This window comes from Colletotrichum siamense, assembly GCF_013390195.1.
Source record: "Colletotrichum siamense strain Cg363 chromosome Unknown KSG_Cg363_contig06, whole genome shotgun sequence".
Classification (NCBI taxonomy): Eukaryota; Fungi; Ascomycota; class Sordariomycetes; order Glomerellales; family Glomerellaceae; genus Colletotrichum; species Colletotrichum siamense.
In genome coordinates, this window is record NW_023501019.1 from 551,211 (window position 1) to 570,276 (window position 19,066).

At 49.3% G+C, this 19,066-nt stretch overlaps 5 protein-coding genes across 5 annotated transcripts; 2 read left to right on the forward strand and 3 right to left on the reverse strand.

Annotated features, from left to right (window-relative positions):
* Nucleotides 1-3,354: 3,354 nt before the first annotated feature.
* Nucleotides 3,355-4,185, reverse strand: CGCS363_v009158 (uncharacterized protein; the record flags this gene model as incomplete). Its single annotated transcript, XM_036641007.1, has 1 exon — nt 3,355-4,185. The coding sequence occupies one exon, from the start codon at nt 4,183-4,185 to the stop codon at nt 3,355-3,357; it is 831 nt and encodes a 276-aa protein (XP_036493095.1).
* Nucleotides 4,186-5,923: 1,738 nt separating this feature from the next.
* guaD-2 (Guanine deaminase) lies at nt 5,924-6,424 on the forward strand (the record flags this gene model as incomplete). The annotated part of the gene is made up of 1 exon (XM_036641008.1): nt 5,924-6,424. The coding sequence occupies one exon, from the start codon at nt 5,924-5,926 to the stop codon at nt 6,422-6,424; it is 501 nt and encodes a 166-aa protein (XP_036493094.1).
* Nucleotides 6,425-6,846: 422 nt separating this feature from the next.
* On the reverse strand, nt 6,847-7,332 carry CGCS363_v009160 (uncharacterized protein; the record flags this gene model as incomplete). The annotated part of the gene is made up of 1 exon (XM_036641009.1): nt 6,847-7,332. The coding sequence occupies one exon, from the start codon at nt 7,330-7,332 to the stop codon at nt 6,847-6,849; it is 486 nt and encodes a 161-aa protein (XP_036493308.1).
* Nucleotides 7,333-9,771: 2,439 nt separating this feature from the next.
* On the forward strand, nt 9,772-10,766 carry laaA (L-amino acid amidase; the record flags this gene model as incomplete). Its single annotated transcript, XM_036641010.1, has 2 exons — nt 9,772-10,498; nt 10,555-10,766. The coding sequence occupies 2 exons, from the start codon at nt 9,772-9,774 to the stop codon at nt 10,764-10,766; spliced, it is 939 nt and encodes a 312-aa protein (XP_036493309.1).
* A 301-nt stretch (nt 10,767-11,067) lies between these two features.
* Ank2-2 (Ankyrin-2) lies at nt 11,068-17,300 on the reverse strand (the record flags this gene model as incomplete). The annotated part of the gene is made up of 8 exons (XM_036641011.1): nt 11,068-13,330; nt 13,381-15,943; nt 15,996-16,112; nt 16,163-16,406; nt 16,456-16,773; nt 16,827-16,883; nt 16,945-17,176; nt 17,224-17,300. The coding sequence occupies 8 exons, from the start codon at nt 17,298-17,300 to the stop codon at nt 11,068-11,070; spliced, it is 5,871 nt and encodes a 1,956-aa protein (XP_036493307.1).
* Nucleotides 17,301-19,066: the final 1,766 nt, after the last annotated feature.

A 19,066-nucleotide genomic window follows, 5' to 3' on the forward strand; every position in this document is an offset into this window, starting at 1 on the left:
AAGACATGCGCACATGCTTCCGTGAACACAAATGTGAAATTCGTACCGGTCAACTTTGTGAATTGCGTCCACTAGATTTACCCGGCAGTCTCCAGAATAGAATTGAAAGAAAATCACGAAAGCGATAAACTGAATTTCAGCGAAATGAGACTCACGTAGAATCTAATTCGGTTTGGTACTACACTCCGTTGCGTTGACAGCGTCCGCCCCCCCTTTTTGCCGAAATTACGCACGCATAATCCCTGTATATACATGAAAATTTGCCCAACGCCACGTAGATATTCGTAGTACGGCAATTGACCTATTCTGATGGCTTCAATTGATCTATTTCTATTGAATCTCATTATCTGAGGGCATCGTGATGCCTCCTAAACGCCGCCGCGCGGCTCGGCAGGCGGATGATGACCCTTCTGGGCATCGTCCGTCACCCATCGCCAACGGTACGCGGAAACAACGACGTATACAACAACTGGCACAGGACGCCGCCAGAGATCCTCCTCAACGCTCTGCCTCGCCGTCGATCAGGATCGTTACGCCCGCCGAGAGGGCTCGCCGGGCTGCCGCCGCCGAAGAGGCCGCCGAGGAGGCCGCCGAGGAGGTTATCGTCGCCGAGGCTGGACCCGAGACTAATGATTTGGTGGCGGCTGAGTCTACATCGCGAAGAAAGCGTGTACTTATAGCCCCTCCGTCATCACGAAGAGCTCCAAAAGCGTCCTCTCGCCAAAAAGCAACGACAACGCAGAGGAAGCGAAAGAAGGATCCGCCGCATACGATCCGGCTCCGAAGTACTCTGCCTTCGTCGATGCCACCGTTTCGACCAGACTCGACCCCAGTTAACCCAACCCCTCGTCAAACCACTCGATTTGCGGACGATACGCCTACGGCCCCTCGCCATAGCGCTGATGATACGTTTATGTCGTTCCACGATGTATTTGAAGAGGAGGACGATATGGGTAACGAGGAACCAACTCTGCTACAAATCCAGGTTACCCGTGGCCCAGCGCTCAAGGGTAACGGTTTACCTGTTCTCGATCTAACCATCGAGAGCATCGCGTATAACAGATTCAGTATTGCTCCTGTATTAGATGCGAATAGTAGAGACTGGGAGGCAGACAGCGGCGCCCAACTTGAGGCAGAAGTGGCTCACTCGTATATTGTGAAGAAGGCCAATATCGCTGTTGTCGTTGCTTGGAGGAAGCCCACCAACGCATCTAAACCAACACCAATCTTCACTCGGGTCTATCCGTCTACTGGAGGGGTCACTTGGCCAAGTATTCCATGGGTTGATATTGTCCCCTCTCTTGAACAAGCTGAAGAGAGGGGTGAAGTCCACCTCACCGTCAAGTGGCAATACAGCGCCGTACCAATCTCTGGTGGTATAGTGACTGGCGTACGAACGCCTCGAAAAGGTGGCCGAGCAGGCGTTTCAGCCGGCATGCAAGAGGCGATCGATCGTGAGGCTAACGATCCTGCAAACGTCGAGCGTCGGAAGGAGGGTATGCACAGACAACTTCTCCGTACGCACATCTGCCCAGAGTACCAGAGATGTAAGAATAGTTCGGGCGACGAGAAGTTCAACTGGTGCTATATACTAGGCCAGAAGCACTACAAGATCAAATCTCACCATATAGAGAAGTGGGCGAAGGCTATTATGACTGGACAGGCTGGCGTTGACAATATGGAACCACCTAAAGAACTGCTTGGTGAGATTCTTCACGACCAGTTTATAGAGGATCAGAAACGCCAGGGCAAGAGAAGTAAGAATATCGTGGAGGTTGATGATAACCAGGAGACGACAGTGATGACGGAAGAGAAGGCTGAAAATGCCGCACTTCCATCATCAGGGTCAAGATCTGGCCTAACCAACGCCAACAGCAACGCCATCGTCAATATATACGGCAACGCGGGGGCGCCAGATCGTCATCTTCAATATCCTAACCCATACGTACAGCTGCCGCCGCCGGCGCCGCCGCCGCCGGCATATTGGCCATATGCGAACATCTCACAGTATTCGTTGCCAACTCTTCCGCCATTGAACCTTCCAAGCACTCGTCAACCAAGTATCGCACTCCCGATTCGTTCGTCCTCGCCAGTGGTACCGGATTCGCCTCGAAAAGCTCTAGATCAAGTGGCCAGCTTCATCAAGTGGTTTATATCCGTCCGCGGCAAGCGATATAACGTCGACGAAGGGTTCAGAAAGAAGCTACAGAAACTGCGATCAGTAGACAGTAGCTTGCGGGCAATTCGCAAGTTACCAGATATTTGGTTTACTGAACAGGGTTTTACTCAAGATCTTACCGAAGATGTCAGGAACTCGATCAAATCCTTCATAGACAACAGCGCCTACTACGGAGGGCAGTCTGACGCCCTCTCCGACGTGGTATCTCACTCTGAACTTCATTCAAACCATCGAGAGTCAGAAGGAGATGTTTATACAAGAATATACGCTGGATTGCCAGGAGGGACGGCGGCGGCGCCAGTTGAAAACTCTGCGGCGCTAGTTTCAGGCGAGTTGGGGTCATCCCGACATATCGACGCCCTAGTGCCACGTCAATCCATCGAGCAAGAGATCCGTGGTACGCCAGTTGAAGTTGGTCGACGTGGTGAGTGTATATAGAGCTGTTTACTGTCGAATATGGCTAACTTTGTAGGCGTTTCGGAACTCTTTGGTTTCGTTTCGTCACCACTGCTGTCAGCGTCGCAGATGCTGCCCACGCAGTTACAGATCGAACAAGACGAAATCGAGCAAGGCGATGAGGACAATCAGATTGAAATCTCGAGTGATACGTCGTCAACAGAGACGTATTACTCGGAGGAGGATAACGAAGAAGAGTGATACAGCAAGAGTGGTGTGAAGTTTGACTGTATGCGCGATTTTTTTGCATGACGTGTTCAACCACGGAAAAGTCTACCCATAGCCGTAGATTCAACACTGCCGCTCTATACGTATAAAAGCAATAGAATTACTGTTATTTTGGATCTGCAAACAATACACTTCGGTCCATCCCGATACTGGTTAGGGGCAGTTGAAGTCTCTGACTATGGTTGAAGTCTCTGATCGTGATGACGTGTCATCATCACAAATCATCGTCACAAGCATCAACAACGCGTTTCAGCCGTTATACAGGCAAAATTGATATGTATACGTAGCTACCGACGAAAACAATGGACGACGGTATATTTTTTGTGTTCTGGTGCGCTTGTGGCTAACCTTTTGGCAATCTTGTTGGCTACAATCATGGATTTGATGATTGACCATCATATGACGACACGATTAAGATCTATTGCGCGCGAACGCACGATGAAAATTTGGATTGCTTGCTGATGTTCAATATTGGCAGCAAATCCTCCCTTTTATAGTTCGATATCGTCAAATATATGCTCTGTCCCATCAAAGTTGACGAACGAATGGCGGAAATGGCCCTCGATCTGGGGTAGACGATACCCAATCTCCATAGCGCAGTCACGTAGATATTCCATGAAATCCCGAGTGTCATTCTCATCGTTGTTCCACTTCGAATACGTCTTCCTGATGTATCGCTTTAGATCGCCGAAGTACTCTTCGATGGGGTTGAAGTCTGGTGAATACGGAGGCAGAAACTCGAGATGGACACCTGATACCCGGCATAAACCCTCGATTTCAGGTATACGATGGCAGGAGAGGTTATCCATAACGATGACAGAGTTTGGCTCTGGAAAACGCCCACATTTCGGGATAAGGCACTCCTGTAGCCAACGAAAGAACCCATCGCCGTCAGTCGTACCATAATACGTAGTCAAGTGTAGGATACCGCTCAACGTGAGGGCTGGCAGGATCTGTACGCGAGAGTTCTGAAACCGATCAATCTCTGCAGTTCGAAACGCAGCAAGCCCTTTCGGCGCCCATCCAGTCCTCCGTATCCCAGTATCCTTATTGACGCCGGATTCGTCGACGAATACCAGCTGGTCGGGGCGATATCGTCGTATACGGTACAAGTACTCGTATCGTAGTTCGTCACTTCGCTGAGCAGCAATAATCTTGGACTTCTTGTTCGTCCAGCCAGCTGAGTTTAACTGTCGACTGATTGCAGAACGACTGATCTGGATCTCGAAGGCTTCAAATAGGAAATCTTGCATCTCTTCAAGAGATAGATCGCTGCGGTACTGCAGTAGTTCAAGAAGCTCTGTACGATGCCATATTTCCATCTTTTGTCGACTCTGGCGGCACCTCTTATATCTCTGCACTTCGCCAGTGATATTACGTCGTGATCTATGTCGTCGAATCGTTCGTTCGGTACAGCCAACGATACTTGCCAGCTCGTGGGTCTTTTGGTCTTCGAATGGCAGTATCATCGCGATCGTCGATAGCTGTAGATTCGATATTCTGGGCGCCATTGTATCGTCGTCGTCGCCCGGCGTCTTTCTCGATGTATCTGATATAATAAACCACGGACATGTACTGACCAGCGGCAAACTGTAAGTAACAGGGCACAATCTATACAGCAGTAGACTCTTGCTCAATATCGTGAACAAGCTGAGCTATCAGGAGAGTCATTAATCCTGTTGACTGCCAAAGCATTTGCTCTGAAGAACCGTATCAAGCCCCTTGGTATGCTTATATATTACTCAGAGCCATACAAACCGTATGCTGAGTAGATATATAAAGTCATACAGCAGGTCTCTTCTTCTGTTCCTCAGCAAATGTCATCTTGATCTCTCATGACGAAAATAGACCTTTTGTTGGTCGAATGGTATGGGGATGAGGTGACTAGCTGGGTTGGCAATGCCTCGATGGGTAGATTGACTGCTACGGAAGCATGAAATACACACCTTATGTCTCTATCGTGTAGTTATACGTTTGAATACTACTGGGACTATAGTGATTGACGGCAATTGAGGTGTTGGTGATGACTTTGACGCGTTTTGCGTGCGATGCAGAGAAATGCGCGTCACAGCGTAAAATTGGCTTTTTTTCATGTTTTTGCATAAGCGGGGAAAAAAAAGGGGGGCGGACGCTGTCAACGCAACGGAGTGTAGGCGACTTGGGAAAGTCTCTACGCCGCCTGCTTACACTCCGTTGCGTTGACAGCGTCCACCCCGCAGTTTTTAGCCCGAAAAAGGTAAAAAAAGGGGCTTTTTACCGAAAAACTACTAAATCACCCTAAACTTCGTATACTAATAACTCTATACGTACGTAATACGTATAAATAAAAATTATATCATTAAATAGCCTTTAATTAGTAGACTAATTAATTAAATTTCTAGCTATACGTATTACGTATATATAGAGTTATTAGTGTACGAAGTAAAGGGCGATTTTAAGGGGTTTTTAGGGCAAATAGTTCAACGTAACGCGCTAGGGGTTTCGTTTTTTCTTTTTAACGTTACGTTTAGTATCTACTAACCTAGAAACCCCTTAAAACTTATGAAATTTCACACTTTAATAACTCTATATATATGAGGTATATAAGGATAAAAAAGATATTACTATAATCGCTTAATTAAAAGCTATCGATCGATATATTTTTTACTCTTACGTATTATATATGTATAGAGTTATTAAAGTGTGAAGTTTAGAGTGATTTAGGGGGGTTCTGGGTTAGTGGGAAATTTTCCTGCCGGACGAAAGTGGGTGGCGGACGCTGTCAACGCAACGGAGTGTAGTGTAGGGCTCGCTAACATAGTACTCCAACCAGAGCGCTGTTCGAGACGCAGGATTGAGGTTGAAGATACAGAAAACCCCTCAAGTTATGAGTCACCAACCAAACGAATGTCTGAAGAAATATTTCCGTGGGCCAGCAATAACTTTCATCCGTTCTTGGTACGTCATCCATTCATGCCCAATGCTGATTTGCGATCTTATCACGACTTTACCCCACCATTTATTTACTCGCTACTACAACGCTCTATCCTAATCAAGACCAGCTCAGCCTTAAAGCCCATCATGACTCAATCTCCTGACTTCAAAATTCTTAAGCGATGCGTTGAACTTGCTAAAGAAGCACTGGATGCCGGGGACGATCCATTCGGCTCCGTACTCGTAGGTGCTGACGGAACCATCATCCGCGAAGATCGCAACCGCACACAGACCGGCGAGAACGGTGACGGCAAGCCGGATGCAACCCTGCATCCCGAGTTCACCCTGGCGCGATGGGCGCAACTCAACCTCAGCGCTGAGGAGAGAGCCAAGGCGTCCGTCTACACATCTGGAGAGCACTGCCCCATGTGTGCTGCGGCACATGCCTGGGTGGGCTTAGGGCCGATTGTCTATGTGTCGTCAACAGAACAATATGCATCATGGCTGGAAGAATTTGGGCTTGCAGCTGGCAAGAAGGTGGCGGCACTTCCTATCAGCCAGGTCGCTCCCAACACCCCGGTTCAAGGGCCGATCCCAGGGCTTGCGGAAGAAGTGAAGGCCCTCCACCAAAAGAAGCATGCCAAGTAAGAGTCCTGAGACTGAAGCATGTCATTTATGTCGATTGGACGTTTTTGTGAAGGCGAGTTTGGTTGGGAAGCTGTGTCTATGTCAAGAGCCGAAGCGGAGGATGTGAAAAAAGGAATGGAGTGGGAGACTATGCCTTGCTATCAGCATAGTCTTGGATTTAGGTATTTACTGGAATCAACTGAATTCCAACGGAGTCATTCATTCAGGCCAGATATCACATGTGTGTGAATGAGTGGGACGGAGACTAGGTGTGCTCTCAGCCTGCGACGTTGAAGAAATTCATTGCCCATAGATGCGATTCTTTGCGATCAAAGCCTAAACATGCCAGAAGCAACAGCAGCTAAGATCCATGCAACTGAGCTCATCAGATATCCAACCTTTGACCCGAACAAACACTTTGTTCCTTGTCCTTGGATAAGCGTTCAACTCTCCCCATCCTCTCTCAATAAGTAGGCAGCCTTTTTGTCATCTCGCAGATAGATACGCTGAACGCTTTGCATGCGAATGCTGCGAGCTTCCGCGATAGTCCCATGCTTCCGACCTCCGAATCGACTCAGTGACTTCTCTCGCTTTTCAAAGTCATACACCGCCTGATCCAGCATCTTGTCTTCAATGACAGCGTACTCATCATATTCTTCGATGAAGCCCTCAGGGTCTGACGTGGGATTCTCAGTTGGAACATCGACAATGACGTGGTCGGCTTCGCTGTCTTCGAAGTCCGCATCATATTCGGCGGAGGCATCATACGCGGGATCAACGTTTCGATCCTTTGATGCTGGAGTTTCGGTGTTTTGCGTAGCGTTCTCCTTGGTGTCCTCGCTTGATTTGGGCTTGGCGAGAAATTTCTTGGTGCGCTTGGGGACAACGAGTGTCCATGCGCCGGCGTCGGGGCTCTTGGGTTCGTCCATTGTGGCTTTTGAAGAAGTCTGAGTTGAAAGTACTGATGTGAGAATGAAGATGGTCGGCCGAGGTGATTGTTGTTGGGTATATCGCAGCTTAATCATGGGAAATGATGAGCGGCGGTTGCGACATCTATGTCTTTGGCCGGCGTTAGTATGGTTGCCGCGAGCATTGTTTGTGTGGTGTGTTGTCGAAGGATCTGGAGACTTCCCTAGAAGGAACTGCTTGACTTGTTCAACAAGGAAATCACCACAATGGGCTGTGCGAAGCTTACATACCAGCTGTGAACAAGAGCGACAATGGGGGCCACTGGTGGACGTCAGGTCCTCGAACCTAAGTAAAGTCATGTGGCCTTGGCTGGCCTTTGTGATTCTGCCTTGGTGCTTGGTGGCTGTGATCGGCAGAAGCTTCCAGGTTCCATTAGACTGCTTTGAACGCTGTTCACAAGGAATTGTCTCATACAAACCTCCCTACGGTTTTTTACCACCAATCACAGGAAGAACCCGAAAGTTAGAGAGTTCTGCTTTTGACTTATTCTGTGCTTTCCCTGGTTTGTGTTGTCACGCCCACTCATAAGGTAGGTTGATGCCAAACTAATTTCGAAGCCATGATATGATCTCTCGCGTTATGAGACATGTGACTCATTTGCAACTTGGAGCATGATTGCCATATTGGTTCTTTGCCTAATTTTGTATCGAAACAGTCCGCAAACATAAAACACTGGCCTGAAAAGCCCGGGAGGTTATAGCAACATTTAGTTGAGCAACAGGCTTTTGACCCGATCTCCTCGGCATTTCCTCTTCGGCATTTGCCTCTGAGGAAGTTTGAAACCTGCATCCTGAAAGCTTCTCTTTAAAGGCCCATTACCTCTGTTGTCTTCGTAGTCGCCGTCGTCATCGGTACTTTCATCGTTTTCCGAAAGACTGCCATCAGATTCCTGAAAGTCTTCGTCCCCAGAATCATCGCTGTAGTACTCTTCGTTATCCTGACTTTCCAATGGCTTCACCCTCTTCCAAGGTGCTTCTGTAACCAAGCATTGTTGACATTTGAACTCAGCATCGTTCTCTCGGAAGTAGACCCTGCTGCAAGTCGTACGCTTGCGCGTTTGTGCCTGGTTGCAGGAAAAGAGTTTGCGATCAAAGAATTCGCCGCACGCCTGGCACTGGTTGTCTTTCCAAACAAAACGACACATATTGGTTTGGAAAAGGGTTGGTGTTGGTTTAATGTCGTTTTCTGCTCGATGATAGATACACTTTGGGTGATGAAATGGAATGAGACACTAGAAATGAGACATGGCTTAACATTTTAGCTGGGCTCCTCGCGACATTTCTAGTCATCATGGTCACTCGTGGTCCTGAGAGTATGAGGACGCTTCGAGATGCATTCAGAACTGCCCGCTTTGAAGCCTTGACAATCGTTGAATCACAACAAAGCAGTTGCATCAGGCCCATTCACCAAGACAGCCTGCATGTTGAATGGATTCTAAGCCTCAATTCACTTGAGCTCTTTGAGACTGGCCTCAAGATATAAAGGATCATTGTGCTTATTGTTGGCTTCCTTCGATCGACCTGCATTTCAAAAGATTTCGAAACCACACTTCCCTGCGCAAGATCGTGAAAGAACCAGTCAGGATCTTCATCCGGAAATTGCCATTTGCATCTTGAAACATCCGCAAAGTCACTCCTCGAAAATGTGTTATTTCGTTCTCCACTCGGTCGACTGCACCAGCTGCGGCACCAGCTACACGACGCGCCATGAGCGTCGAACAAGCAACCACAGCCCTGGAACATGCTGCCCACGCCACCCCTGTGGTCACATTTTGAGTGAAACTGTACAGGGCGAAGTGATGAAGCTCGGGCTTTGCCCCAGATGCCGTCAGAACAAAGGCAGGAGAGGAAGACGAAATCTCGGCTGAGCTTCATAAACCATGGATTCCAATACCTCACTCCGGTCACACTGCAATACCGATCGCTTAGATATCTATACAAACAGTCAATGAGTAAATCTTCTCGTTATAGTATGCAAATGATTTCGGCTTTTCAGTGAGTAGTAGGAAAAGCTTCAAACATAATCTACTAAACTCGGTTGGTCTAAATGTCGATGACACTGCGATTGCACAGCCAATGTCTTCTATCGCAGCTTCCAACGGCAGCATTTCCCGAAATGCAATGACCCACAGCTTAGTCCTGTCTTACCTCAATGACATTCGATGATGTCCAATCGCAGTAAGCCCTGGGCTATTTAATGAACTTTCGCTCCCGGATCGGCAGGAGTTTATGCGCCACCGTAAGCTTCGTGCGTCTGATACAACATAAATCTTACTGGCGCGATCGGCCGATCATTCACTGCTCAAGCCCCGTTTCGTATCCCCGCTTCTTGTAGTGAACAATTATCTCTTTTCATTGACCGACGAGAGCAAGTCACCCATACAGCTGATTGTCAATAATATGGTTCTCATCAAAGTGGTCGAGGGGTCAGTCCCCTTTCCTCATCCATCATTTCCTGAGGACTCGAACCCTCAAACTGCCTATCGTATTCTCGGCGACCTGTCTGCATGTAAGCCGCTTGTCGCACTTCACGGCGGTCCTGGGATTCCACACGTTTACCTGGCCCCTCTGTTCACGTATTACCACAAACAAACCAAGACTCCCGTGATTCTGTATGATCAAATCGGTTGCGGCAAATCGACGCATTACCCGGAGAAGCAGGGCGATGAGTCTTTCTGGACTGTGTCGCTCTTTGTCTCCGAGCTCGAGAACTTGCTGGCCCGCCTCGGCGTCGACAAATTTGACCTCTACGGTCACTCATGGGGTGGCATGCTTGCGGCTGTCATCGCGACGGAATCGGCATCGCCAGTCCTGGCGCCAAAGATTGAGAAGCTGATATTGGCCAGCAGCCCCGCGAGTATGAAGTTGTGGGAAACGGCACAGCGCAATTGGCTAAAAGAGATGCCTAAAACTGTCCGCCAGGCAATCGAGAAGGCGGAAAAGGACGGCGACTACGAATCGGAAGAGTATCAGGCAGCCGTGATGGAGTACTACAAGGTTCACATGTGTCGCATTTGGCCATTCCCCAAGGCCTTGGCGGACGCTTTCGATGAGCTGGAGAAGGACCCAACGGTCTATTCTACCATGAATGGACCAAGTGAGATTACTGTTGTCGGGAACCTGAAGAGTGAGTCCTGCTTCTTTGCGCAGCCTCCTATAAGACGAGCTTACAGCCTGCATTAGGTTACGATTGGAGTGAGAAGTGCAAAGAGATCAAAGTCCCCACTCTGGTAATTCATGGAGAGTTTGACGAGGCGTCCTATTTGGTGGTTGAGCCTTTGTTCAAGAACATTCGCAACTCTAAATGGATTACTATCAGCAATGGGGCTCATATTGTTCACTTGGAGCAACTTGAGAAGTACTCATGGTTTCTGGAGAAGTTCCTACATGGCTGAGCAGGCGGTCTGTGTCGAAACGATGATGCCACTTGAGTGCAGGCGTAGAATGGCGAGAGGGACACCGTAGCAAGTATGCAAAGAAAGTACGGAAGATTAGCCAAGATATCAAACAAGAGTAACAATGATATCAATTGGCAAAGCCCTGTTGCAAGACATGTTCTTGGTTTCCACAATGATGCGTATTTTTCCGATTCATCACCTCAACTCTTCTCTGATGCTGCCCATTTACCCCTTTTCATTTCATCATGTCTCATGAATCTAAGAAACCTACAAATATTCATTTTGGAATCCCATCAAATCAGTCAGATTCTTCGTCAGACAGCATGCGTGGGCCCCTCTCTGCCCTCTCATTCGGCCGCAGCATCCGCGGGCTTCTGCTGCGGCGTGGCTCGTGAAATAGTATACCCACATCCCTCATTATCTCCTCGGCTATGGTGGTGCCAACGTCCTTGTAAGCAGTCTTCCTGCCTGATTCGAGGAAATATTCAAGTTCGTTCTTCAGTCTCCATGGCGCCGTTTCCGTCCGGTAGACCCACTCTTGAAATTCCTTCCTCTCCTGCCTCATGAAGGATTCCCATGGCTCGATACGCTTGTATATCTTGGGTGCCAAGGGAAGGTAAGGACTCCATGCGCGACGTCGGAACTCAAGATACCCCAAGGAATGCAGAAAGGCGAGGGACAGCGTCGTGTCCTCAGACTCAGGATCCGCCTCAAACAGCTCTTTCTGAGCGGGTTCCGCGACACGGGGGGCTTTGTTGGTGACAAAGTCTTGCTCAAGGACTTTGAGCACACCCATGAACTCCTCCGAATTGATATCCACAATGCGCCTCTCCATGACCAATGGGATTTCAATCGGTTCATGCATCCCTTTGTAATTGTTGAAGCAGCACCGTCCAGTAGTCCATACACAAAACCGGCAGAAGTAGAGCGTCTCCTCCTCGGCATCTCTGCCGCACTCATCGCAGTAGTACTCGCAGATTACCGCCTCCTCGACACGGTCGTCCTTCTCTCTCACCCAAGGATCCACGACGTACGCCTGTATCAGTCTTACAGCTTCATCGTCGTAACCAGTTCGGAGGAGGAGTAGCCGCGATAGCATTCTGATGATGTAAAAGTGGTCGTCGATCGTCCTATGCTGGGCTTTGACTAATTGCGCGACATACTGTGCGATGAATCCGTCGGCATTTGCGACAGCCTGGTCAGTCAGCGTTTTTTGGTGCCCTCCCAGTGCGGTATCAAGTGGTTTCTGGCCCCCGAAATCTTCAGCACGCAGCATCCTTTCCCAATGATCCATGCCGGTCTCCCTTCTCAGCCTCTCACACGTATTATGGATCATAGTCATCATCACCGGTACCTCTGTTTGAGGGTCGTCCGTATGCAGTACCGTCTCCCCATAAACATCGGCGTTGGCAATGAAGTCAGCGACCTTGGGATGCTGGAGCAAGGCATCGAGGATCCCAGGCTCACGGTTGTCCACGGCAACTTGCGCGGCACTCCTCCAAGAATTGTCTGAGGGTTCTTTTCCCGGACAGAGTTGTCCTTTCACCGGATCAGCACCCAAGTCCAACAAGTACCGCACCGCCGGCAGATCCCCGCTCCTGCAGGCCTCGCCCAGCACGGTAAATCCGACCGAGCTGACGACATCGTCCACGCCAAGACCGTGCTTAATCAGCAGTTCGATCATCTTGTACGCTGGTGCGTCACTATTATTTGTCAAGGCTTTCCAGACACAGGAGCCGCAGTTTGAGCATCTGGGCGTAAGGTCGGCTCCATTGTCAAGAAGAAAGGCAACTAGTTTAATGGCACCGGAGGAGCATGCTCCCATGAGGGGTGTTTCGCCGTCATAAGAAGGGGTGTTGATGGTTTCAGGAGCTCTTTCATAAAGAAGCTTGGCAATCTCGAACTTTCCTCGAGAACATGCTGACCAGAGCGGCGTTTCCTGGTAGTAGAATGATTGAAAGTTGGGTTTGGCCCCTGCTTCGAGGAGGCAGCGCACAATTTCCAGGTGGCCTTCTCTGGCTGCAATGTTCAGAGGCGTTTCGCAGACCAAGCCCTCCTTAGCCTGGTAGTTCACCAGCTCCGGCTCGTATTCAAGAAATAGCTTGCATAACCCGAGATTTCCCTCCTGAACTGCAGCCTGTAGCGGGGTTCTGGGGTCACCAGGTGCCAAGAATCGTTTTGTATCGGCACCGTGATCCAGGAGTAGCTTCACCAACTCTACGTCCTTCTCCGCCGCCTCGATAAGGATGTGGTCGAAGTCTTTTGGTACATAGTTGATACTCGGAGGCAACGAATGTTCCAGAAGCAACCTAAGAATTTCCACATTGCCCCCGTATACGGCTGCGTCCAGAACGCCAGGGAGATTGTAAGCTTCTTCTAAGGTGGGGTCTGCACCGTGCTTCAGGAGAAGTTCAACCATTGGGTAGTTCTGATTCTTGACTGCTAGCATTAATGGTGATCTTGTATGGCGTTTTGACTTGGGATATATAGTATTGATGGAGCTGTTGTAAGAGATCAACAGCTCTGCGATATCGAGGTTTCCGTTCGGGTCTTTATCGCCGCTGCTCTACTGTCAGTCTGATATACACGCTTCAAGAATTCGGTGCCTTACATGTCTTCCAGTCTCCCTGCGATGAAGTCCACGGCAACAAACAGTGGTGACTTGTCGCTTGCCTGTGGATGACGGTCGGGATTTGCTCCGGCCCTCAGAAGCAATTCGACGGCTTGAAAGTTCTGCTCGGTAATCGCGTAAGATAAAGCCGTAAGTCGAACTGGTGCACCGTTACTGGACTCGGAGTCGGTGAGAAGATCAATGTCCAAGTCCCGTCGTTCAAGCAGATGAGGTAGCCAATCGGCGTATTTTGGTTGCATCAGCAAGTGTATGGCAGCAAAGCCCGCGTCATCTCTTTGATTGATATCGTCGATGTTGTCCAATAGGTGTAAAAATATGTCGAAATGCATGTCAACGATTGCTGCTGTCATTGGTATCAGTTTATCTGGGACAGGAAACTTGATGTTCAGGTCGGCCCCAGCTCGACTGAGCTTGTCGATGATCTGATAAGAATATTTCGTTGGCTTGCTGAATGCCTGGTGTATGGGCGTCGACCCGTCTTTGTCTGAGATATTGGGGTTGGCCCCGACTCGAAGGAGCTCCCCGACCAGGATCGGGTTTCCGTTGCTGCATGCCAGCCACAAAGGGGTCTCTCCCCTGAAAGTAGACATGTTCACATCTGCACCTGCTTTCATGAACGCATCAATCATCTCTGATATGAGATCTTGGTCGGGATCGGTGTTGAATCTGCAAAAGAACATCAACGCTGTGGCACCTATGGCGTAGTCTCTACGGTTGATGTTGAAGGGACGCTGGAGGAAATGGCGAATCATATCTGGCAGACCGACCGGCTCCTTTGCAGCATGCATCAACGGAGAAAGACCCGCCTCGTCGACTATCATCTCATCATGTCTCTCTCTGAATGAGTCAATGAACATGGCGAACCGAGGGTAATCTCTCCACGTATTCTGCTTGAGCCGCCAGAAGAAGCCCCATACTCCGGTTTGCCAAGGGTACGTTTCTGGGTCGTCCATGACGTACAAGTCGACAACAAGGTGGATGATGTTTGCGGCGTTCGCAGTGATAAGAGCCACGACAGGAGGAGTAATCCCATGGGGCGATGATATCGTTCCGTCTACATGACGGCTCCAAGTTCTGTACGATGATGAGTTGAAAAAACGGCGCACTTGAGGTATCAGCTTTGCCCTTTTGTCCCCTGAGAGCTTGAAATGCGTCCGCCAATTTCTTGCTGCGTAATGGTAAAACGGATATTCCCGTTCAACATCTCTCGAAAGACCTCCTCCAAATATGGGTTGCGAAAGATACTTGAGACAGAGCGACGCCATGTTGGCATGTTGTTCATCTTTGCCGATGTACGAATTGAAGTGGATTCTAAGAGAAGGATGCAAGGGAAAGGCCTCAAATTCGTCGCTGACTCTGATCAGCCGAGGGCATTGATGCATCAAGATTGTCTGGATATCGATAAACTTCAGACGGGGATTGTCGTGAAGGCACGCGAGAGCGTCGCGCAGGGTGTTGCCACGAATATGTCCGATGGTGCCTAGGATGACATGCAGCGCTGACAGGGCGTAATTGTCGTTGCTAATGTTCTGGAACAAGGGCAGCAGGTTGTAGTCAAAGTAGTTTCCTAACTTTTGCGGATATGGAAAGATCCGGCGGCTCATGGAGAACCCGTACTCATCATCGTCTCTTGCGGTCGAGAATCCGTCTTCCATAGAGCAATTGGCGTAGACGAAGAATGATTCTGCTTGCTCTTTGATCGAATCTGCCAGCTCTGCGGGCGGGTCTTTCGTTGACTTGATGGTACTGAAGTCCTCGACCCTCTTGTCCACATATGTAGCAATGTCCTTCCGAATGTCCTGATCTTTCATCTTGATACGAGTGGCTCTCACAGAAGCCATAGCCATGACCTCGTTCGGGGTGTAAGTGGTGAAGAACTTGAATCTGACGGTATCCCGGGGAAATAATTGGTTGAATGGTCCGGGAGGTGCTGTACTGGGAGGCGTCGGCGGTGTTGAACGAGCAACTGGGTGGTCGATAAGACTAGCTACTAGAGCCAGAAACTCTTTGACAAAACCCACGTCGCATTCGTGGAGCCCATCCACTATCAAATAGACTGTGATCGATTTCCCAGGACCCTGGCCCAACTGCAACTGTGACATGATGTTCCGGAGGATGCCAAAGAGCGCGGCCATGCTAAACTTCCCGTCGGCGTCAGGGAACAGAAACTGACTGCTCAATAATTCGAACCATTGTGGCCGTTCGCGAAGAATCTCTCGGATAAAATACTCCATGATTGGTGGTTTCTTATTGCCTGTTGAGCTTGCATTGCAGAAGAACGAGAAGACCAGGTCCCATGGCTTTGACGCATCTCGAGAGAGGTGATTCGCAACGGACTTGGCGAGATACGTCTTGCCACAACCAGCACTTCCGTAGACATAGAAGTCCTCAGTCGCATTAGACTTGGACCATTCAAGGAAGAATGGATGCGTCTCTATCCATGTGCATGTGCCCGGCATCGGATTGATGTCGTGCCCAAGATGAGCATCGTTCCAAGTGCCAAGCCTGTCTATGAGTCTGTCCCGGCGTTCTTTCATGTACTCTAAATTTCCATCAGAACCAATCCACAACTCCAAGGTTGAATGAGAACTGACCGATGCTTTTCTTCTTCAACCATGCTTGGTGAGCGTTGCCACCGTGTGCAGCAGGTATTACGCCTGGGGGCAGCCCCATGGCTCGGCCTGGCGGGGGGCGTGGTCGGACGGGGATGTCTACTTTCTGTCAGTAACTCTCAGAAATCTATATCTTAGCAGATAACTACCTGGATCCGGTGACGGCGGTCGGGGAACTGGAGAACTTCGCAGTACCGGCGGTGCGGGCGGAAAGAATACCCTCCTAGACGTATCGGCCGAGGCCTTCGTCATCAACTCGCCAACTTGCTCAGCCAGCTGAAGATAGATCCTATCCTCGGGGGACGGGAACCTTGTGAGTTGAAAGTGGTCGCAGTCTATGGTGAATGTCTTGCTTTGAGATGACTCGAGCTCAGCGCGTCGTTTCGGAACTACCTGGTTGGTGTTAGAAACCTCAACATGGTCTTCCGCTTGAAGCTCTCACCAAAGTCTTGTGCGTTTCGGAACCATCAACAGTCAGCTCAACCCGTCTCACTGCAATGAAATTGAGAATCTCAAGTTCCGTCGGCAGCCTATCAAGAAAGGCGGTGTTGACTTCGCGGACGGCATCTGCATATTGCCTTGTGTCGTCCCATGATGGTTTCAAGGATCCCTTTTGGAGACTGAGTGCCGCGATAGTTTTGACTGCCTTCAGAACGCCCTCCGAATCAGTGCCGTGATGTACCGTGTCCAGAAAGACAATGCCGCTGATGGAATCTCTGATGTTGAAGTACTCTGGACAGCTCAAGGAGAGTATGACGGCCTTGATTTCAGTTAATTAAGCTTCTTGAGTTGCGGCGCGTGTTATCTTCGCACCTTCTTGACAATGACCCCACCGAGACCATGTGCAATGAAGATTGTTGGTCCTCCTCCCTATATAAAGGTCTCGTCAGCTGCTATGCTCAAGACACATCGATGTCGAATCAAAGCGTACCCCATTCACTGTGTAACCAGCCATGATTATTGCGAGGAGTTCGTTGGCATGGAATGCAATACTGGAGGGCGTCATGTTGACTGACGGGTCCGAGTTGTATCCGTATGACCATACTCGCGCCGAGTTTGAGAAGTTGCCGAGAAATTCGGGATCCGAAATCCACATCTTGCCAGATTCATCATGATGCCATGTCGTCTTCGGCGATCCTCCTATGTCGTGGACGCAGATGATGCTATCCGAAGTTAGCGTCGCAACTTCAACCCGCAAGAGCTTACTTACTTCACCAAAGGCCGCCATCTTGGCGGCACAAGATTCAAGTTTGGAGGGTAAACGCACTCCAAGCTCGGGATGATCATGATGAGCTCCTGACGCGCCGAAGTTTGGTTTGCGATTGCACCTTTCCAGCTTCGTTTGCGCCTCTGTTGGTGTCAGCATAGACGAGCAAGTTGCAATCCCACATTCAGGGACGATAAGAAGTCGAAAAGACGACCCGTCACTCAGCAAAAACAGTTACTCCGCCCAGATCAGGCAGCCGCGGCAATGTTTTTCTCATGATGATGACTGCAGAGAAAAGCCAGTCTAGGCGGCCTCATGTGAGGAGTTGACGCTGCTAGGGCTGAACGATTGGATCCTGCGCCACGCGAGCGCGAGCCTGCAGGTGCTAGACAAGGGGGCGGGATGCCCGTTTGGCCCCCAAAATGGCAAAGGCGTGGCGCCGAGCTAAGGACTTTGTGTCTTACCAATGGTCCTTTGCTTGTTCAATTATGCAATGCCAGCGCAGCCTGATTTCTGCTGCGGCTGAATCCTTGTTCTGTCCGACATTCTTGTCGTTGCGTCCTTGCTCATGCATGTGCGTCAGACCAGGGTACCTCTTCCGATCCCGGCTTACGGGAAATTGAAGCCATTCGCTTGGATCCTGCTGGGCGTGTTATTATGTGGCGACGTTGATGACTTCCCTTGCACATAGGATGGTTGTGTCCCCGTTGATCAAGTAAGTGTTGATTATTGATCTGATTGCCTGGCTCTCTTGCATGCATCGACTTTTAAAGTTGTAATCAATGGCCGCATGAATTGCGAGTCTAGAATGGGGCTCAGGATGTGTCGTTTACGAAATTCAAAGTAGGAATCGAGAATTCTTTCTGGCAGATTTACTTTACGTACAAGTCAATGATTTGACACACATCGATAGAAGAGAGGAAACCTTAATCTCATATTCGCCCAGCACCCACCGGGTATTTCTCCGCAATTCTTCTATTTAAGAACGACACTACCACTTCACAAGCAACAGAACATCCCAAATGATGGCCAATGTATTGATTGTGAGTTGCATTATAACTTCGTTTCCGATAATGTCCGGCTAGAGGCTACAGCGACAAAGTTGACGCGCGACATAACCTGTCGTACGGTAATATCATAAGCATGCGTGATCACGAGAATAACCGATCGACGCCAGTACCAGACATCATTGGCTGAGGTGGCCGCTTTATTTTCGAACCCCAACTGACCTCATCCGCTGCTTCGACATTGCTACTTTTTCATGTTTTCACTCCTTTCATGGCAACCGTCACTCCCTGGACATGGCCCATGTCCATTCGTAAGGAATGAGCATTACTCTTCAACCACTTTATAGACGCTGAACTTGTAATCTAGTTACCGCCAAAGCCGTTCAGGTCATGAGGTTGATGCCAGCAGGCTACGTTCAAGGGGCAAGTGGCAAATATGCCGGGATCAGAAAAGGATGTTCCCAGGAGATATACGTAGAGTAAATGTCACGCTTCAAGTTTCGAAATTGAAGGTTTCCTAAAGCTGATCCCTGTTTTCTAGCAAATTATATATTCGGGATCAGAGTGACGCATCATGGGAGTTCCACACCAGACCGGCAATTGGAGCAAGCTTGATCGACGTCTGCGGCATTCTATGATATATCGCGTCCTTAATTCACGACAATTCCACAGCTTCTAGATACCGCGTTGGCTAACGTTCTTCAAATGCATGTCATTACTTCTGTCAGTTTGCTGTTATTATCCCCAATAAGTGGAAAGTGGCCAACGAAGGCGGCCAGGTACATGTCACTGCGTCCACCCACGCCAGCCCTCGACATGGGGATCTCCAACCTAACTCA